This window comes from Chroicocephalus ridibundus, chromosome 9, assembly GCF_963924245.1.
Source record: "Chroicocephalus ridibundus chromosome 9, bChrRid1.1, whole genome shotgun sequence".
Classification (NCBI taxonomy): Eukaryota; Metazoa; Chordata; class Aves; order Charadriiformes; family Laridae; genus Chroicocephalus; species Chroicocephalus ridibundus.
Genome location: NC_086292.1, coordinates 32,063,677 through 32,086,276, shown reverse-complemented (window position 1 = coordinate 32,086,276; position 22,600 = coordinate 32,063,677). Strand labels below are relative to the sequence as shown.

At 38.7% G+C, this 22,600-nt stretch overlaps 1 protein-coding gene across 2 annotated transcripts in view; it reads right to left on the bottom strand.

Annotated features, from left to right (window-relative positions):
* Positions 1-7,565: 7,565 nt before the first annotated feature.
* ANXA2 (annexin A2) overlaps positions 7,566-22,600 on the bottom strand; it is a 30,072-nt gene continuing 15,037 nt past the window's right edge. For both annotated transcript variants that reach the window (XM_063347249.1, XM_063347250.1), the window contains exons 4-13: positions 20,401-20,495; positions 17,167-17,280; positions 14,067-14,157; positions 12,623-12,702; positions 12,212-12,271; positions 11,476-11,569; positions 10,632-10,727; positions 9,627-9,685; positions 8,836-8,958; positions 7,566-7,936 (exon numbers count right to left, since the gene is read on the bottom strand). In XM_063347249.1, the coding sequence (XP_063203319.1) occupies positions 7,877-7,936; positions 8,836-8,958; positions 9,627-9,685; positions 10,632-10,727; positions 11,476-11,569; positions 12,212-12,271; positions 12,623-12,702; positions 14,067-14,157; positions 17,167-17,280; positions 20,401-20,495 (872 nt within the window). In that variant the 3' untranslated portion in view covers positions 7,566-7,876. The remainder of the gene's footprint in view (positions 7,937-8,835; positions 8,959-9,626; positions 9,686-10,631; positions 10,728-11,475; positions 11,570-12,211; positions 12,272-12,622; positions 12,703-14,066; positions 14,158-17,166; positions 17,281-20,400; positions 20,496-22,600) is intronic.

Genomic DNA, 22,600 nt, shown 5'->3' with positions numbered 1-22,600 from the left:
CACACAGTGTTTCTTTTTTTCTTCTATCAATGACTCCAAACTGCTGCCAAGCTAATTAAATTGAGAACAATATACCTTAGTAAGACTGTTTTAAAACATGCAGTCATGACTAGACTGGGAAAATGTAGAAAATGTTAGCTAGCATCTTGTTTGGGGGGCAGAAGAGGACAGCTATACTTATAAAACACATTAGCTACCATATTAATCCTGAAACATGAGCATTTTCACAATCCAGTTTATGTCTATTTATAATTGGTGATAACTCATACGATCCTCACAGCTATGATCGTTTTCTAAAACAATGAGATTTTCTAGTGGCATAAGAATACATGATGACGAAGATTAACCTAAGAGACAAAGAAAGTCTGGGATCAAACAGCCAGCACGTCTGCAAGTCCAATATCAGCCCTATTTAAGAGAAATTCTGAACAAGGTCAAAGAAGCACTGTCCTGGCTGAAGGGCCTGCAATGCTTCAAAACCTGGTAAATACCTGATATTAGGAAACAGTCATACAATATGAGACTCAGACGCTGAAAGGTACGTAGACACCTAATTCTCATTGCTAAAAACGACAGGTTTAGATCTTCAAAGACACTGGAGTGCCTAATACTCTGCACTGAAGACTGAAGATACAGACCTGAATTTATAGATGACTCAAGACTCAAGCCGAGCATTTCACTTTCTTGGACAGCTCAGACAGGCTCTTACAGCTTAACAGACAAATCACACTGGGGGTCACAGTATTACTTTCCCATCTCACAGGTTTCGTTTGATAAATAACACACAACATTCCCTTCTTTTCTTCCTAATATTTAATCAGAGCAAATCAATCTGTATATGTGAATTATCAACTACTTACCCAACTTCATATCCTTTTAAAATACATTTCTTACACACAGAACCAAGAGAGGCATCTCTGCAGCTTATTCATCTAACATTAAGGTGTTTTCTGAGCTACGACCTACACTAATCCAAAATACCGGCAACACAATTCTTTAACACAAAAGAGAGACAATTAGATTGCAGCTTCTCTTCCGAGGTTCTGTGCTGCTGAGTCTCAGCTCGACTCATGCATCCGTGGTCAGCCTCTGCATATTTTGTCAGTTCATCAGTTACCTTGCTGGAGTTCATTATTTTGAGCCTTTTGGCTCCTACCCAGTTCCAAATACTTGTTTTAAAACGCTGCATTAGCATCACCACTGATTACAGATAGAGCAGCTTATTTCTGAAATAACGGCACTTCTGATTTCTCTCCACAATCCTGCCTTGTGTGTATGGCAATAAATGGTGGAGGGAGGAAATAACTGAAAAAGTCAAATCCCACCTTATTAGTTTTTTTTATTTTCTTCTACATGACACACATAAACTTACACAGCTCACATGCAGGCAGGTTTTGAACTGACAGGCCAAGCCCATTATCTCAAAGTAAAATACATTAGCACAAGACAGAAGGTGAACAGAAAAAGGAAGAAAATTGTCCCATTTACACATATCGAACACGTAGCTTGTGAGACCTGAATGTAACCAGAAAATAAAAAGCAGTTGCTTTAGTAAGATTTTCTCCATTAAAAAAAAAAAAAAAGGAAAAAAACCCCCAGTCTGCCACTGTCCCAGACGTAATTATAGCTTGCATCGGTCTCTTCTCACGTTGATTTACCTCAAAGATTTACTAAATAAAAACCTTTTATATTAAAGGGTTTAAAAACAAACTATTAAAACGTTCTAATATCGGGTGCATTTGCAATACACAAATTTGCAAGAGAGTAGAAAAAAATCCTCCTGTAATCCATCATTTGTAATAATAGCATTATGACATAGTCACAGTCCAGAACCACTGTGTAGTACAATCCCTTTTCTGCTTTCCTGTAAGTAACAGGGAAAAAACCTTCTTACAATGAGGAAGGAAATTCAGAACTTAAGAGCTCACAGTAAAACCTAAAGCACATCTAAAAGGCTCCTGATACCATTTTTTTTTAATGAGGAGGATAAAATAGAAGTGTGAAAGAATTTAGATCCCCTATTATTAATGTATTTATTGTACAATGCCAACTGTTGCTTTACTGATGTATTTAAGTACATCATTGTTACTATATTTGTAATAAGTTGATTGCAGAACTGCCTCAGAAACAAAATTTAATTTATTATATAATCACAGAAAGCCTACAAAGTAATACTCATTTAATGTTTTTATTACAAAATCTTTTAAAAAATATTTTTCCAAAATATTTACCCATCTTTAGTGCTTCATAAATCTAAAAAGATTTTAGAAAGATTGGTTTTTTTGCACCTTTTTTAAAATCAAATAGTACTAAAGCTGCTTTAAATAAACATTTCTCTTCCATGGAACATAATGTCAAAAAATTTCAAAACATTTCATAAAATCAACATTTCATAAGATGACCATTTTGGATCACATAATTTATCCTAATTTCTACACGTAAGTAAGATTTAATAATTATTATTTCAATAATATTAATAAAAGTAGATTTTCAGATAAGTTCTGTGTACGCTTAGAAATAGCCTCCACAAGTCTTAAAGCTTGTTTTCACCTTACGAGTAAAATAAGTAGGTACAAACCAGACAGAAAAGGACACTTAGCAGAGGAAAGAAGAATATTGTCCAAATTACTTAGTAGCTATTCAATCAGGAATTCACAAGCAATATATTCTGTTCCATAACTAACAGACCTGGATATATTCCTTCCGATCAACCTTCTTAAACAGCAAAATAATTTTTTTTCTATTAAGCATTAAACAGGACCTTAAATAAGCCATACTAAAAAAGAAGTTCAATTAATATCTTATTTTCTTAAGACACTAAAAATGCATAAGCTGAACATAAACAAATTCACCTCACATAATTGAACAAATTCTTTCTGTATTAAAATTTTAAAAACATTCCCTGGTGTGATCACAACAGTCAGAGTAAGAAGGAAAGGAAGAGTAATATACACGAATAAATGGAAGTATCTCATTTAGAAAAGCTACTTTAATGGCACATGTATTTTATTAGTAGTAAAGATAGTGAAAAATACAAAGAGTGTGCAATTCCTAGTAATTAAATTCTAAAGTGCTAACATGAATATAGCAAAAGATATGGTGATGTATTTAATTTTCTACAGAGAAAATAAGAATGAGTACCTGTTTTAAATCAGGAAGCAGCAGATAATTTCAAGATCAAACCCACTTCCTGTTAAAGAAAGGGGAGAAAATTCCTTTACAGTTACTGTCATTATTAATCCACTCTTTGAAAGGTTATTTAGAGAAAACGCTTCAGTTTTGAAAATCTTAACATGATTAGAATACAAGAAATCATTTGGGTTGCCTACGCCTAAAAGAGAGCAATTATAAAACTTGGTTAAGTATTCCAGAGAACATAACCAATTTCTAGATACAGAAAAAATACTGGAAGATGAAACTGAATTTTTGACATGAAGGCTTAGAGTCGGGGAATGTAAATGTTTGGAGAGAGCAGGGTTTATAATATATAGGCAGACACATTAGGATTTTTTTTGTTTTGTTTTGTTTTGACTGCAGCAACGCTTGACGCTTTCTCGGAGCTCCCTCTCGTGAGCAGTTGGTGACAGTGCACCAAAAACATCACCAACAGCAGGACTCGAATAACGTATGAGTTGCAATTTCATATTAAGTTGTTTCTTAATGCATCATGCCCCAAAGGGCCTTGCACATAGAAATTTTTGGTTCCAAAGATATTATCCATACACAGTTATCTTTCACTAGAAGGAAAAGGCTATAAATAGAAAGACATCCTACCCCGCTCCCAACCAAAATCCCAAATCAGCTTCTCTATGTGGTGCTTCCAAAGAGCTCACAATCCCCCACTGCAGTGAGAAAAAATTACACTTGAGGAAGAATCTTCATAAACAGTCATAGCAGTGTTCAGAGAGCAAGCATTACCCATTTCAGAAGTAAAACAATACATACCTTTCTAATATTAATGGAAAAGGTATTTTAAAAGCAAGCACTTTAAAAGCTTCTATGTTGCAAGGAACCTTTTACCAGCGTGTAATCATTGGCTTAAGTTTTGGCTGAGCTACAATTTATTTTAATTAATCCATTCTAAATCTGTTTCTCACTTGTAAAACATCTTGCATTATTCTGTATCAATGCACTGCAACAATAAACTGCTTGTTTTTATAAGATGTTCAGATGCTGCGCTAATAGAGTTACAAATTGCAGAAATAAGGATTTTTGCACCAAGGAACTAGCACAGTCTGGTACAGGCCTGACAGCTGTTCCATATTTGCAAGCATTTAGTGACTTTATCGTACTCTGAATTAGGCTGTTTAGACTCTGACTTAGACAAACTCCTCTGAAATCTGAAGAAGATAATTCTGTATAAGGAACAGTAAAAGTCACCCTTATGCATACAACTGGAAACCACACCAAGGAAACCACCTACAGCCATTCTAGAAACATCATTACTTTCTTAGTAGGTATTTAAGTCAATACTTGCCCAAAGGTACACTTCTTTAGCCCCCATGTTCCAACATCGGTGTTACACAGCAGGTCTGATGATAAGAGACTAGTAGAAATCCAATTAAATCCTACCACTGCTATTTGTTGTGTAATTTGGGACAGTCAAAGAAACAGTGCTAATGAAGTGCAAAATATCAAAAGGAAACTTTTTGTTGTTGCAGTGTTATTGGAATGGGAACTCCAAAGAGCAAACACAATAAACTAAATCAAGATCTGACCTGGAAAAACCTGAAATCAGACCCTTCTTCCACACATTCTTGGGACAGCACAGATCTGGGGAGGCAAATGGCAAATTTTAAATACTTTTTTTTTTTTTCTTCTGAAGGTAAATAGATCTTAGACAGAGTAACAGTCTAAATTATATAATCAGCAACTGAAAGTTTGATTTTTTTTTTCTTTTTATCATGTGTTCGATTTGCCAGCTGAGGAATTATTAGTAAAACACTGCAATACCGCTAAGCAGCATTCTTCAAGGTATTCCTGACTTTCAAAGTCCCAGAGACCTGATTTTTGCAATACATCTCCATGGACAGGGACCTACCTTGCATATTAGTGAGCCTGCAACCAAATGTCAGCATCAACACCGGAGCTTGCAAATTTGTTCCTATCTGGAATATCAGTAAGCCAATAATACAAAAAAAAAGCGAAAGTTAAAAAGAAAGAGAAATCATCAACAACACCAACAAACAACTTTAATTACATTCTAGAAAGCTTCTAGATCTCACAGGAGACTAATTTGCTTTCTAGTCTACAGTCAGCAAAAATGGTCCTGGCCTTTGAAATCATGCCGGTTTATTTAACATCGCCTTGCTCCCAAAGAAAGACTGCCTGCAATTTTGAACATCCTGCAGCAGTGAGGCAGAGCATGCTAGCCATCAAATTCTAGTTGTTCATTCCACTGACTGGAAAAATGCCTGCCGTTTGATTTCTTTTATAGGGCCACATTTGAGCAAGCAAAGTTTATAGAGATGACTTACCTAATTAGATTCAGAGAATGATTTGCTATGTCAGCAATAGTTTTCAAATGTACAAATCTGGACTGAGGCATTTTGTAAACAGGTGTGAATGACACTGCTCCATCAGGCATTAAATTGGAGCTGCTCCTGAAAAATAGTATCGTTTGTGCATTTAAGTTACCAGTATTTTATCAACTGCAGTGTTTTTACACCAAATATTCCTTGTGGTGTACAGCCAATGATATTTCAGCAAGAACTCTCACCCTTTTAATAGCAGCATGAAACAGGCTACTCTGTGCTTCTCATGCCTTTTCTGAAAGGTTGATTTAACAAGTCTCAAAATTATCTCTGAGGAGTATATCAGCCTTTGAAACGGGGCTACAAAGCAGGTAATGCCTGAGGGAAAACAGCTGATACTTGCAGGCAGTTTTTTATTTCCAAAGGAACAACAGCTGGGAAAGGAGGAAATTATTTTCTCTTATGACAATTAATATTTATATTACAGCTGTACCCAAGGCCTCTGTGGTAGGCAGTGTGTGGACACACAAGCACCCGAAGAGCCCTCAGGCTTGGCCCTTGCACCAAGATGGCTGCTCCCCTCAGCCTTCCGCCTGAGGGCCCAAGTGCAACACTCACAGCTGGAGAGAAAGCTTTGCTCTTACACCTTTTTCTTCACATTTGCATGTGACTTTCACACAGTAGTAGGAGATAATGTCACAGTGAGACAAGAAAAGTGCATTCCACCGAGTGAGCTTACTTCACCGCGGCTACAAGCGAAGACTGGAATACCTGTCACCACAGGGGGGAAACGCGGCTCTTCGCGGAGTTGAGGGCGGTCCGCAGCCCCCTCACAGCCGGAGCCCGGCCCGTTCCGTGTCCCCCCTCACAGCCGGAGCCCGGCCCGCTCCTTCCCTGAGAGGCGCGGGGGCTGCCCGGCCGCCATCTCCCCGCACCCAGAGACACTCCCGGGGGCGGGGAGCAACTCCCTCCTCGCTTCCCGGCCGGGTCAGAGGCGCCCGCACACCCGGTCTTCTGAAGTAAACACTTAGGAGGCCTGGGGTTTGAGATAAAACAGAACCAATTTTCTTTGCAGCAAAGCCCCTTCTAACGAGCTGAACTCTGAAATTAACAGCATAGTGTGGAGACACTGTTCTCTCCCAGAGAGAGAAGACCTGACTGTTTCCAGTTTATGCCAAGGAAGGGTATGCAGAGAGACTCCTGCTTATACTTACTGCTATAACCACCAAGGTCAGATAACTTTGTTATTTGCCCCGTTGGAGGGTGGGAAGTGGAAAAGCTCTGAGGGGTGGCAGCAGCGGGAAGGAGCGGACAGGAGAGGGGACCCCAAACCAACCCCAGGGTGTTCCATCCCATCGGCATCACGCTCGGTATAAAAGCTGAGGGATCAAAGGGTCAGCCCCTTCCTTCAATGGCGGGTGACCAAGGGGGGCTCTGTTCATCTGCCTTTGATCCCAATCCATGCGTTCCCGAATCCAAATGCAGAATCCGGTTCCCGTCCATTGCTAAGTCCAGTCTGGGACTTCCCCAGTGCCTGAAGGTGATGTGATCATCATCTGGGAGCTTGATACAGTTTTGTATACATTTCATTATTTTATTATTAATATTTCATTAAATAGTTTTTTCTAAAATCACGTCTCTTTTTCTCTTTTCCTCTTCCCCCTTCCAGGAGAGCATCTGTCCTTCGTTTCAGTCAGGCCCAAACCACCACATTATGGTACAGACAGGCTGTCTTATGTGTTTAAGAGGGATTCAAAACTACTTACCCCTTGGCCACAGGCACAGAAAATGTTTAAAGGTTTGAGAGGGATTCAGAAATGTTTGCCCCTCACACACAGGCAGAGAAAGGTTTTAGCATCACTTATTTAGGGGAGGGGGGGAAGGAAAAAAATAAGAAAATGGTTTTGCTTCTGCTCAGAAATTGAATCATTAAACAGGGGAAGGCCTTTGAGGGAGTAAGATAACGTTTCAGCCACAAATAGTGAACCCTGGGAAGAAAAAACCAACACAGAAAATGGACAGCAAAGGCTAAATACATATCAATTATTCACACAGCTTTCAAATTAAAGGTCTGAAAGACACCCCTGTTCGTCAAGTAAAACTTCAGTTTTATTTATGTTTTATTAGAAACATCGCACAGAGAGGCAGAGTCTTTCACAAGCACTTGTAACCTCATTTATCTTTGGAAGGTTAGTTTCTCTGGCTATACGCTGTTAGGGACCTTTGGCAGAGCCAAGCTGCTGAGAGGAGTGCACGCAGCACCAGAAAGCGTACTACATCAGTGGCCTTGCAGATATAAAGGCAAGCCAGGGTTAGCTAGGCAAGTCAATTTTTTCTAGGATTACAGTAAAATGAAGAGCAAAAATGGCATGTCTCTGGAGTTGGGCGTCTTCCATCAGTTTTCAGTCCTCTCCACCACACAGGTTCAGCAGCGCCCTCTGGTAATCCCCTTTTGTGTCTTGCTGTAAAGCGAGGGAAGAAAAATACAAAATACATATGAGGAAACATCACATAATATGAAAGTATATGCACTATATTCTAAACCTGTGGGACAGACTGTGTTTTGCAGTTGAAGCCCTGTCAGACTGGAGAAGACTATCTAGACTGAGTTTTACTCATGTGTGAATTGAAATTATTTATCATTTTTGCAATATAAATGCAAGGCCATGAAGGGAGAGAAATTTTGGTACGGGAAAGAGCAACACAACAAAGGAAAGCTGAAGGACTTGATTCTGTTCCTTCTCACCGATCACTGCAAAAAATCATGTATCAAGTTCAATATTTTGAAAATTTGCTTATAATCTAAAATTGACATCTTCATGAGAAGATTTTGGCTTAAGATTTTGACACAACTTCATCTACGCAAGGAAAAATGTATCATATGCTGTTGTGAGGGTGGTTAGAAGACTAGTTTTTAAACAAGATGCACAAGCTCTTTACTTATGCCCCAAGTTAAATAAAACCTATAGCTCCTGCCCAATCACAGAAATGGACAAAAATCACTCTAGCTAAAATGGACACTGAAATCAATGGAAGCAGCAATTTAGATGCTCTATTTCACCAATCGCAGAGAAATTCCGTTTTTTCTTTTCTTTCGGTCTGAAGATAGGGACAAGTGAACAGAATTTTCCTTTGTAACACATCAGTTGATTGCACAAAGCCTACATATACTGTCAAGTGTCTGCCAGGAGTTGTACCAGCTGTAGGATTTTCGATAGTGCATGGATAATATATTTTTCTCACTGCAGCCTGTAAAACACCTCCCATAAATTCTAATGGTATGATTAATCCAATGGAGGCTGCTGTACGATATGAATTTCATATCATACAATTGATATGAAGAGAAAGCTGAAAAACTTACCTGAATGAAATAATAAAGAGATTTTCCATATTTCCTCTTGAATTCACTCTTAATTTTCAGCATGTCAACCTCGCAGCGGGAGACCATAATCCTGATGAGAACCTTGTCGCGGGTTCCCTTGCCCTACAAGCAGATGCACATTTACAACTGCAATAGCTGAAATGCAAAAAAAGCCACCATACCCAAGGGTAAGGTAGCAAACTACAGGCAACTGAGATGTAGCAACAAGAGATACAATGAATTAAACCTTCTAACTAAGGTCTTTATTATAATCCAGGAATTTGAGTATGAACATACCTTTCTCATCAGCAGTTTAACTAATTTGCAGTCACAAATCTAACTACTCAGACTGTAAGCAGCAGCTCTGGTTCACCGGGAGGTCTTCCTGGTATTGCCTAATGCCTGTCACCAAGCATTTCTCTTTCATTCCTTTTTCTTGAGAAAATGTTTTGAGGCAAATTTAGTGTCTTATTTTGGCACTTCAATAAACAGCGTTTTCTGCTATTAGCTCTTGGTTACCTGCAAAAGATGTGTCTAGCTTTGCTAATTTTAACCAACTGATCTAATACTGATCATTATAATGGGATCCTTCCCTGTATTTCCCTATACCAGATACATCTGAATAGATGGTCTAGGCTCGTAACTGTTAAAGAATGCTTTTGAACAATACTAGAGTTAATTTATTCACATGCCAGTCACACATCATATGAATAAAAGAGCCTAAGGAGTCAAAATCTGATCAAACAATGTCAAGAGAAAAAAGAGCAGAAAGAAAGAACAGTCTTCCCTACCTTCATGGAATCATACAGTCTGTCCGCAAAATACAGCTGCTTGTTCTGAATACACTGGACTGAAAAGAGAGAAAAGAATAGCTAAACATCCTGCCCATACACGGAATAGCAGAACACAGAATCTTGGAACCATTTTTAAAGACATGGTAAGTAGTCAAAACAAGGTTTTCAGCAAAAGTTTCTCCAACAGGGGACACAGAGAAATTATTTTTACCTGAGTTGTTACTTAGAAGTTGCTTGGCTAAGCTTGTGATTGAACCACAGATGCTTACAATCTGAGGAAGCGTTTCCCTCCATCACTAATAACATCTCAGAATGCTAGTCCTCCTCCACACACACCACAATTCATTCTTCCACTTCTATAAGCAACGTCTTTTCTGAAAACACTCATTGTATGCTAATCCACGAGAATTCTCCCTTTCAAGGTTGAGCTCTGTTTATTCTCCATTTGCATTACAGAACTCTCAGTTCATCCTTAGTCTGAAATGGGTTTTCCTTTTAAAGAATTTCCTCTTAAACATCCTTGTCATCTTCATCTCATGCCAGAGTACCAGCCTTACGCCCCGCCTCCCCATTTCAGAGAATTCTGTGCCAAATCAGCTTTTATTAGCCTCTAGCATTCTTCACTGCCGTCTTCTCTCACACACACACTATTCTCTCTCCAGCCTGTGTCTCTATTGAACACTTAATGTGCTCAGCTATAGTTCCAACTTTTTTGTCTGTTTGGGGAAACAAACATTAAGCCTCTGCATCAGACAAAAGTGGAACTAACAACAGATCACAAAACACATACACTTTTATCCTCATCTAGAAAGCAAGGTTTATATTTTGCAGAGGGCAAAAATATGCTACTTCTCAATACCTGTAGTATCCTAAAATACACTGGTTTCCAGTTTCTTTCTCGTCTAGCAACAGAGGAAGCTGGGCCCTATCCTTATCAAGATACACTGCAAAAGCACTGAAAAGATCCTATCTAAAGATACGCTTTACTTCAGGGTAACTCACCAAGATTAAGGAATGCATTCTCCAAATCTCCCTTAACCTCCTTCTTGATGCTCTCCAACATATCATATGGGCTGTAGCTCTTGTACCTGTCAAACACTATCACAAGAAAGAAAACAGGTGAAATCAAAACCAGACCAAGAACTGGTAAAAGTAACCACTCAAATAAAAAACACAGAGAGTGCAATGCAGAGACATACGATTAAAAAAATCTCTGTCCAAGTCCTTCTGAGAACTTTATCTTAAATACAGCCAATGTTTGTCAGTTGATAGTAAAGTTCCCATGCGATGGCCTTTCTGTTTGCCTTGAACACCTCCATAATCTGGTGAAATACTATCTTAGTCTTATACTAGTATTTTTTGAAATGACAGTGATTTAGGCCCCGAAAAGAAAAACTCTTCAAATGACTTTCCCATGTGGTTCTTAGAGCGATACCAGAGCTGCTTTTGAGACTCTTCACTGTCAGATTTAAACACATGATATAGCTAAGCTACCCTAGGACAGAGGGAAAATATAAAGGACTTCTCAAGGTCTCCTGCAGCTGTGTTTTCTAGATTTGTAACATTTTTGTTCTCAGTGTACGCGACATATAATTGAGCATTGTTACACCTGTGTAAAAGAGAGCTCTACACATTCGAACTGAGATTAACACATCCACAGAAGTAACTATATTTTTTTGAAAAAAAAAAATAAATTAAAAGCTTGGACATGAATTAAGATTTATGATATCTTCTATGTTTTGAGTGCATTTCACGCCCATTTCAATCAAATCTGGGACAAAATAGTTACCACTTCGCTATAATTTTCTCTCATAGGAAAAAATTAAATCCGTCTCTTGATTAGTACCTTTCTGCAAGTGGGGGACACTTCTTTCAGTCATAATGTTGATCCACTTGGGGACATCAGTTCCCTTTCTCTTCACACCAGCATCATAGAGCTCCTGGGGTTAGAATGAAAAGCAAAATCATGAGAATCAGAAGTTACGCAAGAAGTCATTGCAAATATATACAATTTCCTTACTGGAAAACAAGCACTACTGGAACTGTGTCAGTGGGAGAAACACAAAAGGACACATGGTTGGCCAGACCACCAAAGACAAGATCTATGGATCTAATCTGAAACTAAGACCAGATATTTTGTATTTACCTTTATCTACAGGTTTTACTCTATATTTAGCTGTTTACCTCAGCAGAACTGCTCTTGACAGAAAGCATTACCAGCCACTAAGTTCAATGATACTTCTCTCAATCTTACAAAATTATTTGGTTGCAACCAGTCTTTATCTTCACAATGTACGTGTTTCCTTTTGTTAAAGGCTCTCTTTTCAATATGCCCAAGGGCAATACCAGGGGGTTTCTGTATAGGTACTAGTGGGTAAGTAGCCCGGGAAAACTGATAACAGAAGGTATCGAGATTTCAAGTGGCAGATAACTTGACAGCCTGCAAACGTAACTGTGCAAGACAGTCTGGAATATACACACCTACTTTCATAAATGCTTCTCACTCTCATAAAATTTGTACTTTCAATACCCTCTAAAGCTTGATTAACTTAAGACATTTAATGGTCATTACCAGCACTTACCCTAGCATCTAGGTCAATCAGCTCATAATCAATCACAGAAGTATCTTCACACCTTTTGCCCTTCAAACAAGAATATAACACTATTTAGAAGTGGTTTAATAGACAGTAAGCAGTTTATTAAATGCATATTCTTTTCTCTTTGACTTTTTAAATCTGAATTTAAAGGTAAGTAACACAATGGTCCATCCCCATTATGAAGCTGCTGCTATGAATGATACATTTCTGTCAAAATACTTTGCCCTTCAACATTTGAATATTTTTTTCCCCAAAAGACAGTGAAAATACAAGGAAATTTAGAAAAAAAAATATCAGAAATCCAACTGTTTTACTGGCAGCCATTTTTTTTTTGTGTTTTACTGTTACCAAAGGCCAGGCACATTAGGAAAAGTGGAAAAATATGAACAGACCTACCTTGGCCAGGGCAACCATTAGCTTGCGGAAGTCACCAGATGTGTCTGATATAATGTCCTTTTCCAGTTCTGTCTTGTACACTAGAAAACAAAAGATTCTTTTCAAGTAAACACTGTCCTACAAATACTTCATTACAAGAAGAACAGCTGCTAATTACTGTGTTTTATGCACATAAGCAAACAGCTACCATCTAAGTCACATGTGGAAGACAATGAAAACAAATGCATGCTGGCATACAAGAAAAACAACATTGCTACCAGCCAGTCATGAGAGTTCCTATGCAATCGAAGTCCGTCATGGAAAGATAACAGGAAAGCCTAAGACTATTACAAGGAAGGGAATACTGTTTTAAGCTCAATATCCTGTTAGATCATTCTTAGCTCCCAATGAATGTCTGCTTGTTTGATAAAGACAGCATTTAGGCCTTCTCCACTCGTGGATTTATGACTAGACAACTGCAATTACAAGTTTAATGCAAAAGACAAAAGCTGTTACAATGAACCAAAGGAATGCTGTGTGTTATTCTGGTCTGGTGTCTAAACATTTTCATTGCTTTCCAAGCGGTAATACTCTATATCACTACAAAATCGCATTCTTTCTTCTTTTCAACAGCAACATAATCTACAGCAGTAACATTCTCTTTGCTGATACATACTATTTTTTTCAATACCCACCATTAAGACTACATTGGTTTTGCTTGTGCTTTTTGACTTAGCCAGCACCTTACTAGAATTGCTTGACAACTACTAAGCAGTAGCACACAGCAATTTTCTACATTTCAGCCTATTTCTGGTGAAGCTCAACTCTGAAGCTCAGGGAAACAAAAAGGCACTAGACAGCTGCACTACTGAACTGCAATAAACCCAACCAGAATGGCCAATATAAAAATATAAGGAATATTAAAGGAAAAGTAGTATTTTTTGAGGATGGATTTTAGATCACTCTTACATCTACTTATAATAAACTAAGAATTATAGCTTCAATCAGATAACATGCTTTAGAAAAGTTGAAAAACAGACTATAAGCTCTTAGGAAGTTTTATTTCATGTCTTTTCTGTCAGGTCTACCAAATAAGCTTACAAGCATGCTTCAATAGATTTCAGATTCACCTACTTATTACATAACTGATCCTAGAATCCATAATCTAACATCATTCATTCCATCACTACGCACAGAATGCATATTGCTTACCAAAAAACCTCATTTAGACACAACTTATATGAGTAGTAGATGTTCTTCAATTTGTTTGCTACCAAAGATGAAACTATATAAACACACACAACTATCCAGGACACCAGTACAAAATAGTATCTTATGTCAAACTGCCAGAGAATTGAAGCAGGTGTTGTGTAAGAGATTAATAATCAAATTCACACTGAGGGGAACTTATCCAAGTAATTAAGCACAAAAACATAGTACATTGAAAGTTTCAAAGTAAACTTACTTTCCCTGTAGACTCTGTTAATTTCACTAAGCTCCTGATTTGTTCGTGAGCAGACGATTTCAATGAGCGTGTCTTCATCAGTTCCCAGACCCTACAACACACACATGATTCAGTTCGGTGCTAGAAATGAACAGGCTTGCTTGCATGGTTTAAAAATATTCTCCAGACATCTCATCTCCTTTCTCCCACTCTATCAGTTTCACAACCGTTCAGGGATATTTTTTGCTAACTGCACCTGAGAAACCCTAGATGGAATATTTTTAGTTGCAAAATACTACTCCAATAGCTTTGAGATCCTGTGGGTATTATGTCTAGGCAACGTGCATTTGCCGTGGGTGTCTGTAACACTCAGTGGCCTCTCCACCTGCATAACTGGATAAGGCCAACCCATCACGGTCCATGTATGATTGTTTTCTGTCCATTCTTCTACACCGGGAGAAAATCTGATTCTCAGCATGCAACTGGGCAGCAGTCAACTTGTTCTTCCCTGCTTTTCTTCCCCACCTCCCTCCACACAACTCCTCCACTGTAAGCACAAAGCCAAGGATGACACCATCATTAGCCTTGGCCTTGTCTCCAAGTCAGCAAAGATTTATTAAGTATGTTCTGAATTTCTAGCTAATAAATAGACGTCTTGGATTGTCCGTATTTTCCATGTACTTCACAAGGCCCAAATACAGACAAAACATTACTATTAGCTATATTAATATTAGGAAATAAAAATCTATTTGGTATGATATTCAGATGTTATATTATTTTGAAAAAGCTGAATGAAGTGAGAGGTCTTATATAATATTTCAAAGCCACTTTTGTGGCCAAGGTCAATGAAGAATCAGTACTTTGAACTAAGCTGCATTACTACTGTTTAAAAAGTAATGTAAGTATTTGCACTATAACAAAATCATAAACCACATCAAAATGTATCAGCTACCAATTAAACTTTACAGTAACTCAGATACTCGAAAATAATGTGGCTTGATCAATGTACTCTAAGCCTCGACAGTTGTTTTATATAGATAAATCACAAAATTTAAAAACAGAATTAAAAAATTGAAAATTGATAACACCACTGCAATATTCTTGCTCCTGGAGAAAGACAGGAAACTCTGAAGGACAGGCTTAGAACAAAAGACTAACTTGGATGAGCTAAAGATGCTTCTCCCTCCAGTAACCACTGAGGATGCCCAGGTTACTAGTTGGTAAAGCCATCTGGCAGTCACATGCCTCAGTATTTTGAAGAGAAACTTTTTTTTAAAAGACAATAGACTTCACAAACGATTTTTTCATTCTGCTTTGTTTCTTACCTACCAAAGAACTGTGTTCACATTAATGTCATTAGCCTCATATCCCAGCATCACTAGCAGACAGAAAAAACACTCTTATGCCTCCTGTTAGGACGCTGCTTGTTAAGCCCATTTGTGACAGAATGTCATTTCGTATGTGTCAAAAATGGGCATGGTTTGCACAGGACTCCAAGAGAAGTCTGCTGGGTAACATCTTGGCAAAGCTTCTCAGTCTTACACATCTGGAAACGGAGGTAATTATGTGGAAAACTACCCTCTTGGAAAAAGTGTCTCTATTGAAGGGGGGGGGGGGGCGGGGAGGAAAGAGGACTAAACCCAAGCAATTTTATAAAAATGGCTCACAGCTAAGAGAATTAGGAAAGCTTTCCACTGAGTGGTTCTAATAGGTATTGAAGGCTAATAAAATTTAAGATTTTCTAAATACTTTTTAAAGTATTTCATAAGAATGTGTACCAGCAAAATAATTAACTCCTCAATGATAACTTTACTTTACCGAACTTTGATTCCCATGTCATAGCTTATTATGCTCTATGGATCAAGCCAAACTTAAGCTCAGGCAAATTCAGAACATTAGTCTAGGTACTTGGAATTTGGGAACAGCCAACATATGGACAGATTATTCTACATTTGTGGCTACTCTGAGGTAACTTTGGGCTGTAAATACAGCTAAATTGCTACATATGGTCATCCTAAACGTAAAACGTCAGATGTAAGACATTCAAATAAAAAACCCCAACCCACAACAAAAAAACCAAAAGCAAACAAATCTGATTCACAGTAAATTACAGACAGCCTCTCCTTAAACCAGAAGATGGCAGCATCTGATTACTCAAAGAAGGGATTTGGCCCATCATTAAAGAGTTACCATCTCCGTACTGGGTTGGGTTTTTGGGTTTGGATTTTTTTTTTTTGGGGGGGTGGGGTGGGGCGGGGAGCGTAGTTTTGTTTCCTTGTCTGTTTTTTAACTCCTTTTTCATAGTCTGGAGAAATTAGTTAATTGGGGTTTTTTTGTCTTGTTCTGAATTTCAACGGACATATATACTTGGGTTTTAATTATTAACCTGACCAAGAATTTAAGTGATAATTATAAACACAAATTCCTAAACCTTAGTTTACTTGGAAAGGTAAATGCAGTGGTATGAGCACCTCTCAAAGTCTTGTTTCAGTGGCCTGCAGAGCGGGTATTTCTAAAGCAGCAATCTATTCCGTGCTTGCCTGCGAATGTAGAGGACTGAGCACAGTGACTCACTGCTGCGCTGCTTCTCCAAAGACTGCTTTTGATGCCCCATCCTCGTCCTCCTTGTGTTCTACAGAGGCAGGTCTGGTAGACCTTTCAAGATCATGTTCTTTCAAGATCAATGATATGACCCAGTAACTGGAAACTACTGTTTAAGCCTATAAATGCTAGCTGAGGATTTAATGGCTCCAGCTAACAGCTGCTCTCTTAATGCTTTAATGCTTTTTTTTTTTTATACTATGAACCTGTGCATTGTTTTTAAGAGCCATCAGCAAAGCAGCAACCAGCCAGAGCAGCCTCTCGGTTATTCCTGACCTGATGAAAAATATTATTTTTCCATAGAGAGAGGACTTAATTATAACAGTCTAAAATCGCATGGTTCCAGAATTTCTCTCATTTTAGATGCCTTGCAGCTGGATACTTAAACTGCAGTACTAAAAAAAATAATAATAAAAATCAGTGGACATGTTTGAAAACTGTAGCGTTGGATATGAAGTCCATACTCCTTCTTGAGACAGCAACGTCAGACTAATATACTTAAATTTCAAAGCTCATTTACCTTCATGGCACCTTTCAATTCAGAGGCATCATACTGTGCTGGTGTCTTCAGCAAGCCCAAGATCACTGTCTCCAAATGACCTGACAGAGCAGACTTGAGTGCTGCAGAAAGTTCCTGTAAAAAAAGGAGGGATGACGAAAGAAAAAAAAATTAAAGCTCACTTCTGATCTCCAGAGAATTTAGCCTGTAGTGCTTTAAGTCTCCAAGCCTGCAACAGTCTTTCTTACACAATTGACAAGGAAACAGAACATAAAGAGCTTTTCTTTTGTGAAAGCCTAAGAAAGAAATTAGGGCAAAGGAATTTTTTCTCATCCTTTGAAAAGAAGAAGAAATCCACTGGTGGCTGACGAAGTGCTGGGAATCATGGTGCAGGCACATCTGAACGGCTCCACTCCAGTCTTGACGCTTTGTTGGAGCTAATAAGCACAGATGGATCCGAGTTTGACTCCCTGTGGTCAGTGCTTCTCCATCATACTCCCACAGTTTTCCCAACAGCACTATATTATTTGTGTTTTTCCTATTATCCCAGCCCTTTATGAGCTGAGACATCAGAAAATTGACTGCACAGTTATTCCATTGTACAGGCCCAGTTCCCAAACATCTAGCTGAAGAGGAAAAATCATCCCTGAGCACAGAAAAATTATCCCTCTCTTCAACGAAACTATCAGAAGCGTGTAACCGAAGTCTCTACTGTTAATTGCAAGTCAGAGAGAAAGAAATAGCCAGGTATGTTCACTTCACAGGATGCATGGAAATCTGTAGCAAATAAAGTGAGCGGTATGTCCTCTTTTATGGGTTTCAGATGCAACTTGAATAATGCTAGTATCAGCTTCCTTGTACTGCAGTTACAAAGTTGAAATCCCTGGGATCACGACTGAGGTTCACACAGATGCACGTATTCCCTAAACTGAAATTAAGTCTGCGGCATTCAGAAGAAAATTGCTGCATTTCAATTGCTGGTTTCTACACTAACGATTTGTGAGCTTGAGGGGCTGGGGAAAAGGGGGTAGAGAAAGTGTCCTCAGCAAAATTGAAGCTAAGTTTGTACCAGAGAGACAAAGAGCCAAGGCACTTAGCTCATTTCCAGTGTCACCCATTTAATCCAGGGCACTAATACATGCTAATACTGTATGCACTTACTGCATGGATCGACCAAGATCATGAATGGGTGGTTTGGGCATCTAGCTGCTTTAGTCTAAGAAACTTCTTAATACAATAACTCGATTTTGGATACAATGTTCCATCATTCATTTGGTGAAAACAGGTTCTTCTGACGTCAGCTGAAACAGCAAAAATACTTCGTATCTCTATAATAAATTTTAGGACAATGCCATGAATTCCAATTAGCTGAGTAAAGTTTTTGTAATCTTTGCACTTTGGTGTAAAGGCCGAAGAAAATACAAATCACTAGGGTGAGATTTACCAAAATAACTGCAATAAAACATCTCAAACTGAACCAAGAACCTGCCCTCACATTAGCAGGCTTCTGTGGAAATAAGGTCTTCGCCGCCCTGCAGGAAAGCAGGGTCTCCACTCCGCCAGTCTCTGCCATGGCTAGGAGCACTCTGAGACAAGTGGGAAGCAGATAACTGACGGATATCATTAATTTATGAATAGCAGAGAGAAAAGGTTTTACTAACGTGTAAGTGTTCCAAATGAGCATATTAGCAGTCTACTTCAAAGTCAGAGATTGTTGGCAGCAGTTAGGACTGACCAGACACACACGCAGAGCCAGTATTCACTGGTAGCTCCATTAACATTGGTGATGGGGAAAGATTGCATAGATCAAACACCATTCCTCAAGTTTAACAGCAGTCTCTATTAGACACAGCTCAACTCAAAGCAGTGAAGAGAGAGGTAGATCTGTGACTTTTAAAAATTATAATGATCTATTGAGAAACCCTGCAACACAAAACTGGCAGCCTAGTACAACACAACACATTGCCAAAGAAATCTGCATAACCCATTGCCAAAGAAAGTCATGAAATACTGCCCCTAGAAGATATAACTTCACATCTTTTCATATCCCATTTCCTCCTCTCTTGCCATTCACTTATTTATTTCACTGAGTGCTTTCTACTACAAATTTCCATTGTTTCTACAGACTGTTTTATTCTTTGGCACTTGTTAAAGTGATAAATTCAGTTTGCTCTTGGGTCGCGGCAAGGAAAAAACGTGAGAGAAACATTTAGATGAAAAAAGGTGCAGATTTTCTTGACTGTGCATTTTTGTGGTCATGCAAAACATTTAACAAAGCTTTAAGTGTCACATTTCACTACTAGGGTCCACTCATATGCACGATTTTCCCAGTGCCCATAGGGTGTGACTGCCAGGGTGCAGACCTGTGCACACATGCATGCGTCCAACTTGTGCGTGCTTCTGCATGTACCTCTATCAGCCATGCATAAAGGTTGGTGAATTTCCAAAATTTAACTCTAGATTTACATTTGGTTTCAGATGAGCATTCTGGGCTGCAATTGGAGGACTATCATTTGGGGTCTGGCAAACCTGAAAGAGATACATTCATCATAATCCTAACTCTATACAAGTTTCCTCTTTTTCATGGGCATAAAACTTCAATTATGGTAAGATTCTCAAAACTTCAAAAGTCAAGAGAACAGCTCTTGCCTTCCAGATAGCAAGCCTCATTATGCAGAATTCCACATGCATTTTACAGATTTCTCTCCATCAACAGATCAGTACCTAAGGTGTTTCTAACGGGATAATATCTAGTGATAGTTCAACTCATTATATCACTCCGTTCCACACCTGCAGCGTTCGTAGCACAACTGACTGCAGTCTCTTCTCATTTAATCTAATCTCTGTGAACAGAAACAGAATACTTTCAATCCCCTAAACCATCTCCCTTTCATCTTTTCCTTCAAACTGAAGGAAATGGCTTTTCACTATTGTTTAGCATATTTCACCAGGGGATCCTGTTGCTGGCTGGCTGATATGTCACCCATTGTGATTTCTGGAGGTGCTAGGAAACCACTGTCTCCAACAGATTTCAGTTCCAGTTGTGCATACTCAATAAATTCAGAAGTCCCACCAGTCCTAAACTGTGACCAGCAGGGACAAAGCAGATGCATCTTTAATTTCAGTGAAAAGCTAAATCAAATCATACTTATCTCCAGTTTACACCCAGTTAACTGTGAAACACACAAGCCCTGAAAAATCTAACTGTCCACAAAAAAAATATTCAATACTTGGTATTTCTTCATATTTTGCTACCTTTTTGGTTCTCCTCTGATAGGCAAAAGCAATATCCTGCCTCTGTTCATTGCTGCGGTTTGTCAGGATGTTGATGATGGTGACCTCATCCACACCTATAAAGACATAAGACAAAGAGTTAATGACACTTTCTTGCTGCTGTTCTCTTTGTATTAGTATGTTCTCTGACACTCAAAACACAGCACATGTGCTGTCTGTAGCAGAGCTCACCAGCTCTCATCAGTTAGCATATGTCATGTCCTGGCCTTGGAGAAAGGGCAACCAGTTACAGCCCAAATTTCTGACGTGATGCAGATCTTTGTGTACACAGACATGTACACGCCTCAAAGTCTACTTTGTGACCAGCTTTGCTACTTCTGTTTTCTGCTTTGCTTGTGTGTCTGCGTACTTGGGCTCAGTCACTCAGTACTCCGCAAAGTTGCTCAAAAACACCAGCTTTCAAACGGACGTGAACTTGTACTTGCTAAAGCCTGCCCTGTCATTTCGATAAGAGTGTTTTCAATTAAAGCTTCTTAATAAAGTAGTTCTATTTAACCCATAGTCACTTAACTATCACTCCAAACATAAGAATGGGAAAATAAAACAGTGTATTTCATTCTCTCAGCAGCTCAAAAGACAGAAGGGGTTTTTGACAATGGAAGAACTATGTTTGTGCTACTTTTTTAAAAATCATCACTTGAAGATCCATGATGAATTTTAACTAGCACACCTCAAGGACTTGGATGCTCAAACTCACAACCTATCTTTTAAGTAACTGAATTACGTTTCAGTAAAGGTTTAGTTTGAAGTGAAGTTTTCCAAATCCGTGCAGTTAAATGCAATTGCAGGCTGAATGCAAGGAGATCATGAAGATTTATTGTAAGTTAAAAGCCAAAGCATGCATCTAGGATTAGATACTCTGGCTGTCAGTAGAACCTAATGCACAACACACCTTTAACTCCTGCAGGGTCATCAGTGCAGGTCAATGCATATGAAGAAAAAACTTTTATGTTGTACAGGAAGCAGGATTTCCAGACATTATTTCCTAGAGAGAGCTACTCATTACTCTATGTTCTTTCCAATGCAGGCAGCATCTTGTGACTTTTCCACTTGCTCCTGCCTACTGCTACTAACTTGCCCTTCAGATTCCCTCGTTTTCCCCACTTCACTTGTTGCTTTCAAACTGGATTCTCCTGAACTTCCATTCTTTAGACTGGTACAGTTCTTCCTCTGATCATTATTCTCATCTGCAGGTTGGTCTTGGCAACTCAAAAGATACCGCAGAGCCTAACTGGACTGGAGGCTCTTGAGCTTCTTGAGATGAACCTGGAGCATCTGACTTATCTCTGTTACCAGTGATAGGGCTCTAACCCAATGGACATACAATTAACACGTCTCTCAAAGAGCTCTCTGCAAGGACAGCTACCTTCTGTTTATTCACATTGATGGAAAAAAGCCAAACAAGCTGTATTTATGTTCCTGTAACTAACCATTAAAGTTATATTCAATACTTTCTCTTACTATGAAAGCTTATAAAACTCCCCTTGCAAGAAGCCAGTCTCCATCACTCAAAGAAAAATGTTTAGAAATGCAAACCCCTCTGCCACAAGAAAAGAATTGTTAACAACAGACACAGCGCGGTCAGGGGGTGGGCGAAAGAAAAAAAAAAACCAAAAAAAAAAAAGAGAGTTGGAGTAACAAATAAGAAAAACAGCGTGGCACACTTTGACACTGAATGTATCTGAACCGAATTGAAAAGGTCAGCCTAAAGCGTACTTTCAAATTTACCTACCAAATGGCAGGTGGTTGAAATTTCCAAAGGCCCAGGTGAGGACTGGAGCTTGCTCCAGTAAAATCTCATTTTGAATTTAATTTTCTTACACTGTTTAAAGTACCAAACACAACTATGTTTTTGGAGGACAATGATAGTCTTTTTCTTAGAATGCTTTGTAAAAAGATGTAAGTGAGAGAATTTGAGTCCCCTTCCCCAATTCTCCAATGCCCATTTGTGTCTGTATCGCTGAATTCAGCCCCTAGGTAAAATGTGTGTTTGTATTTCACGTACATTATTGGGTAACCAAACCTGTCTGGACATGCCATTCAAACACAGGTGGAAAATAACAGCACAGCGGGAAGTAATGTCCAGATAATAAAGTCTTCCAAACAGAAGAGTTTGCACAGCTTATAAACAGATGGACAGAGGAGCCAGGTAGCACAGCTC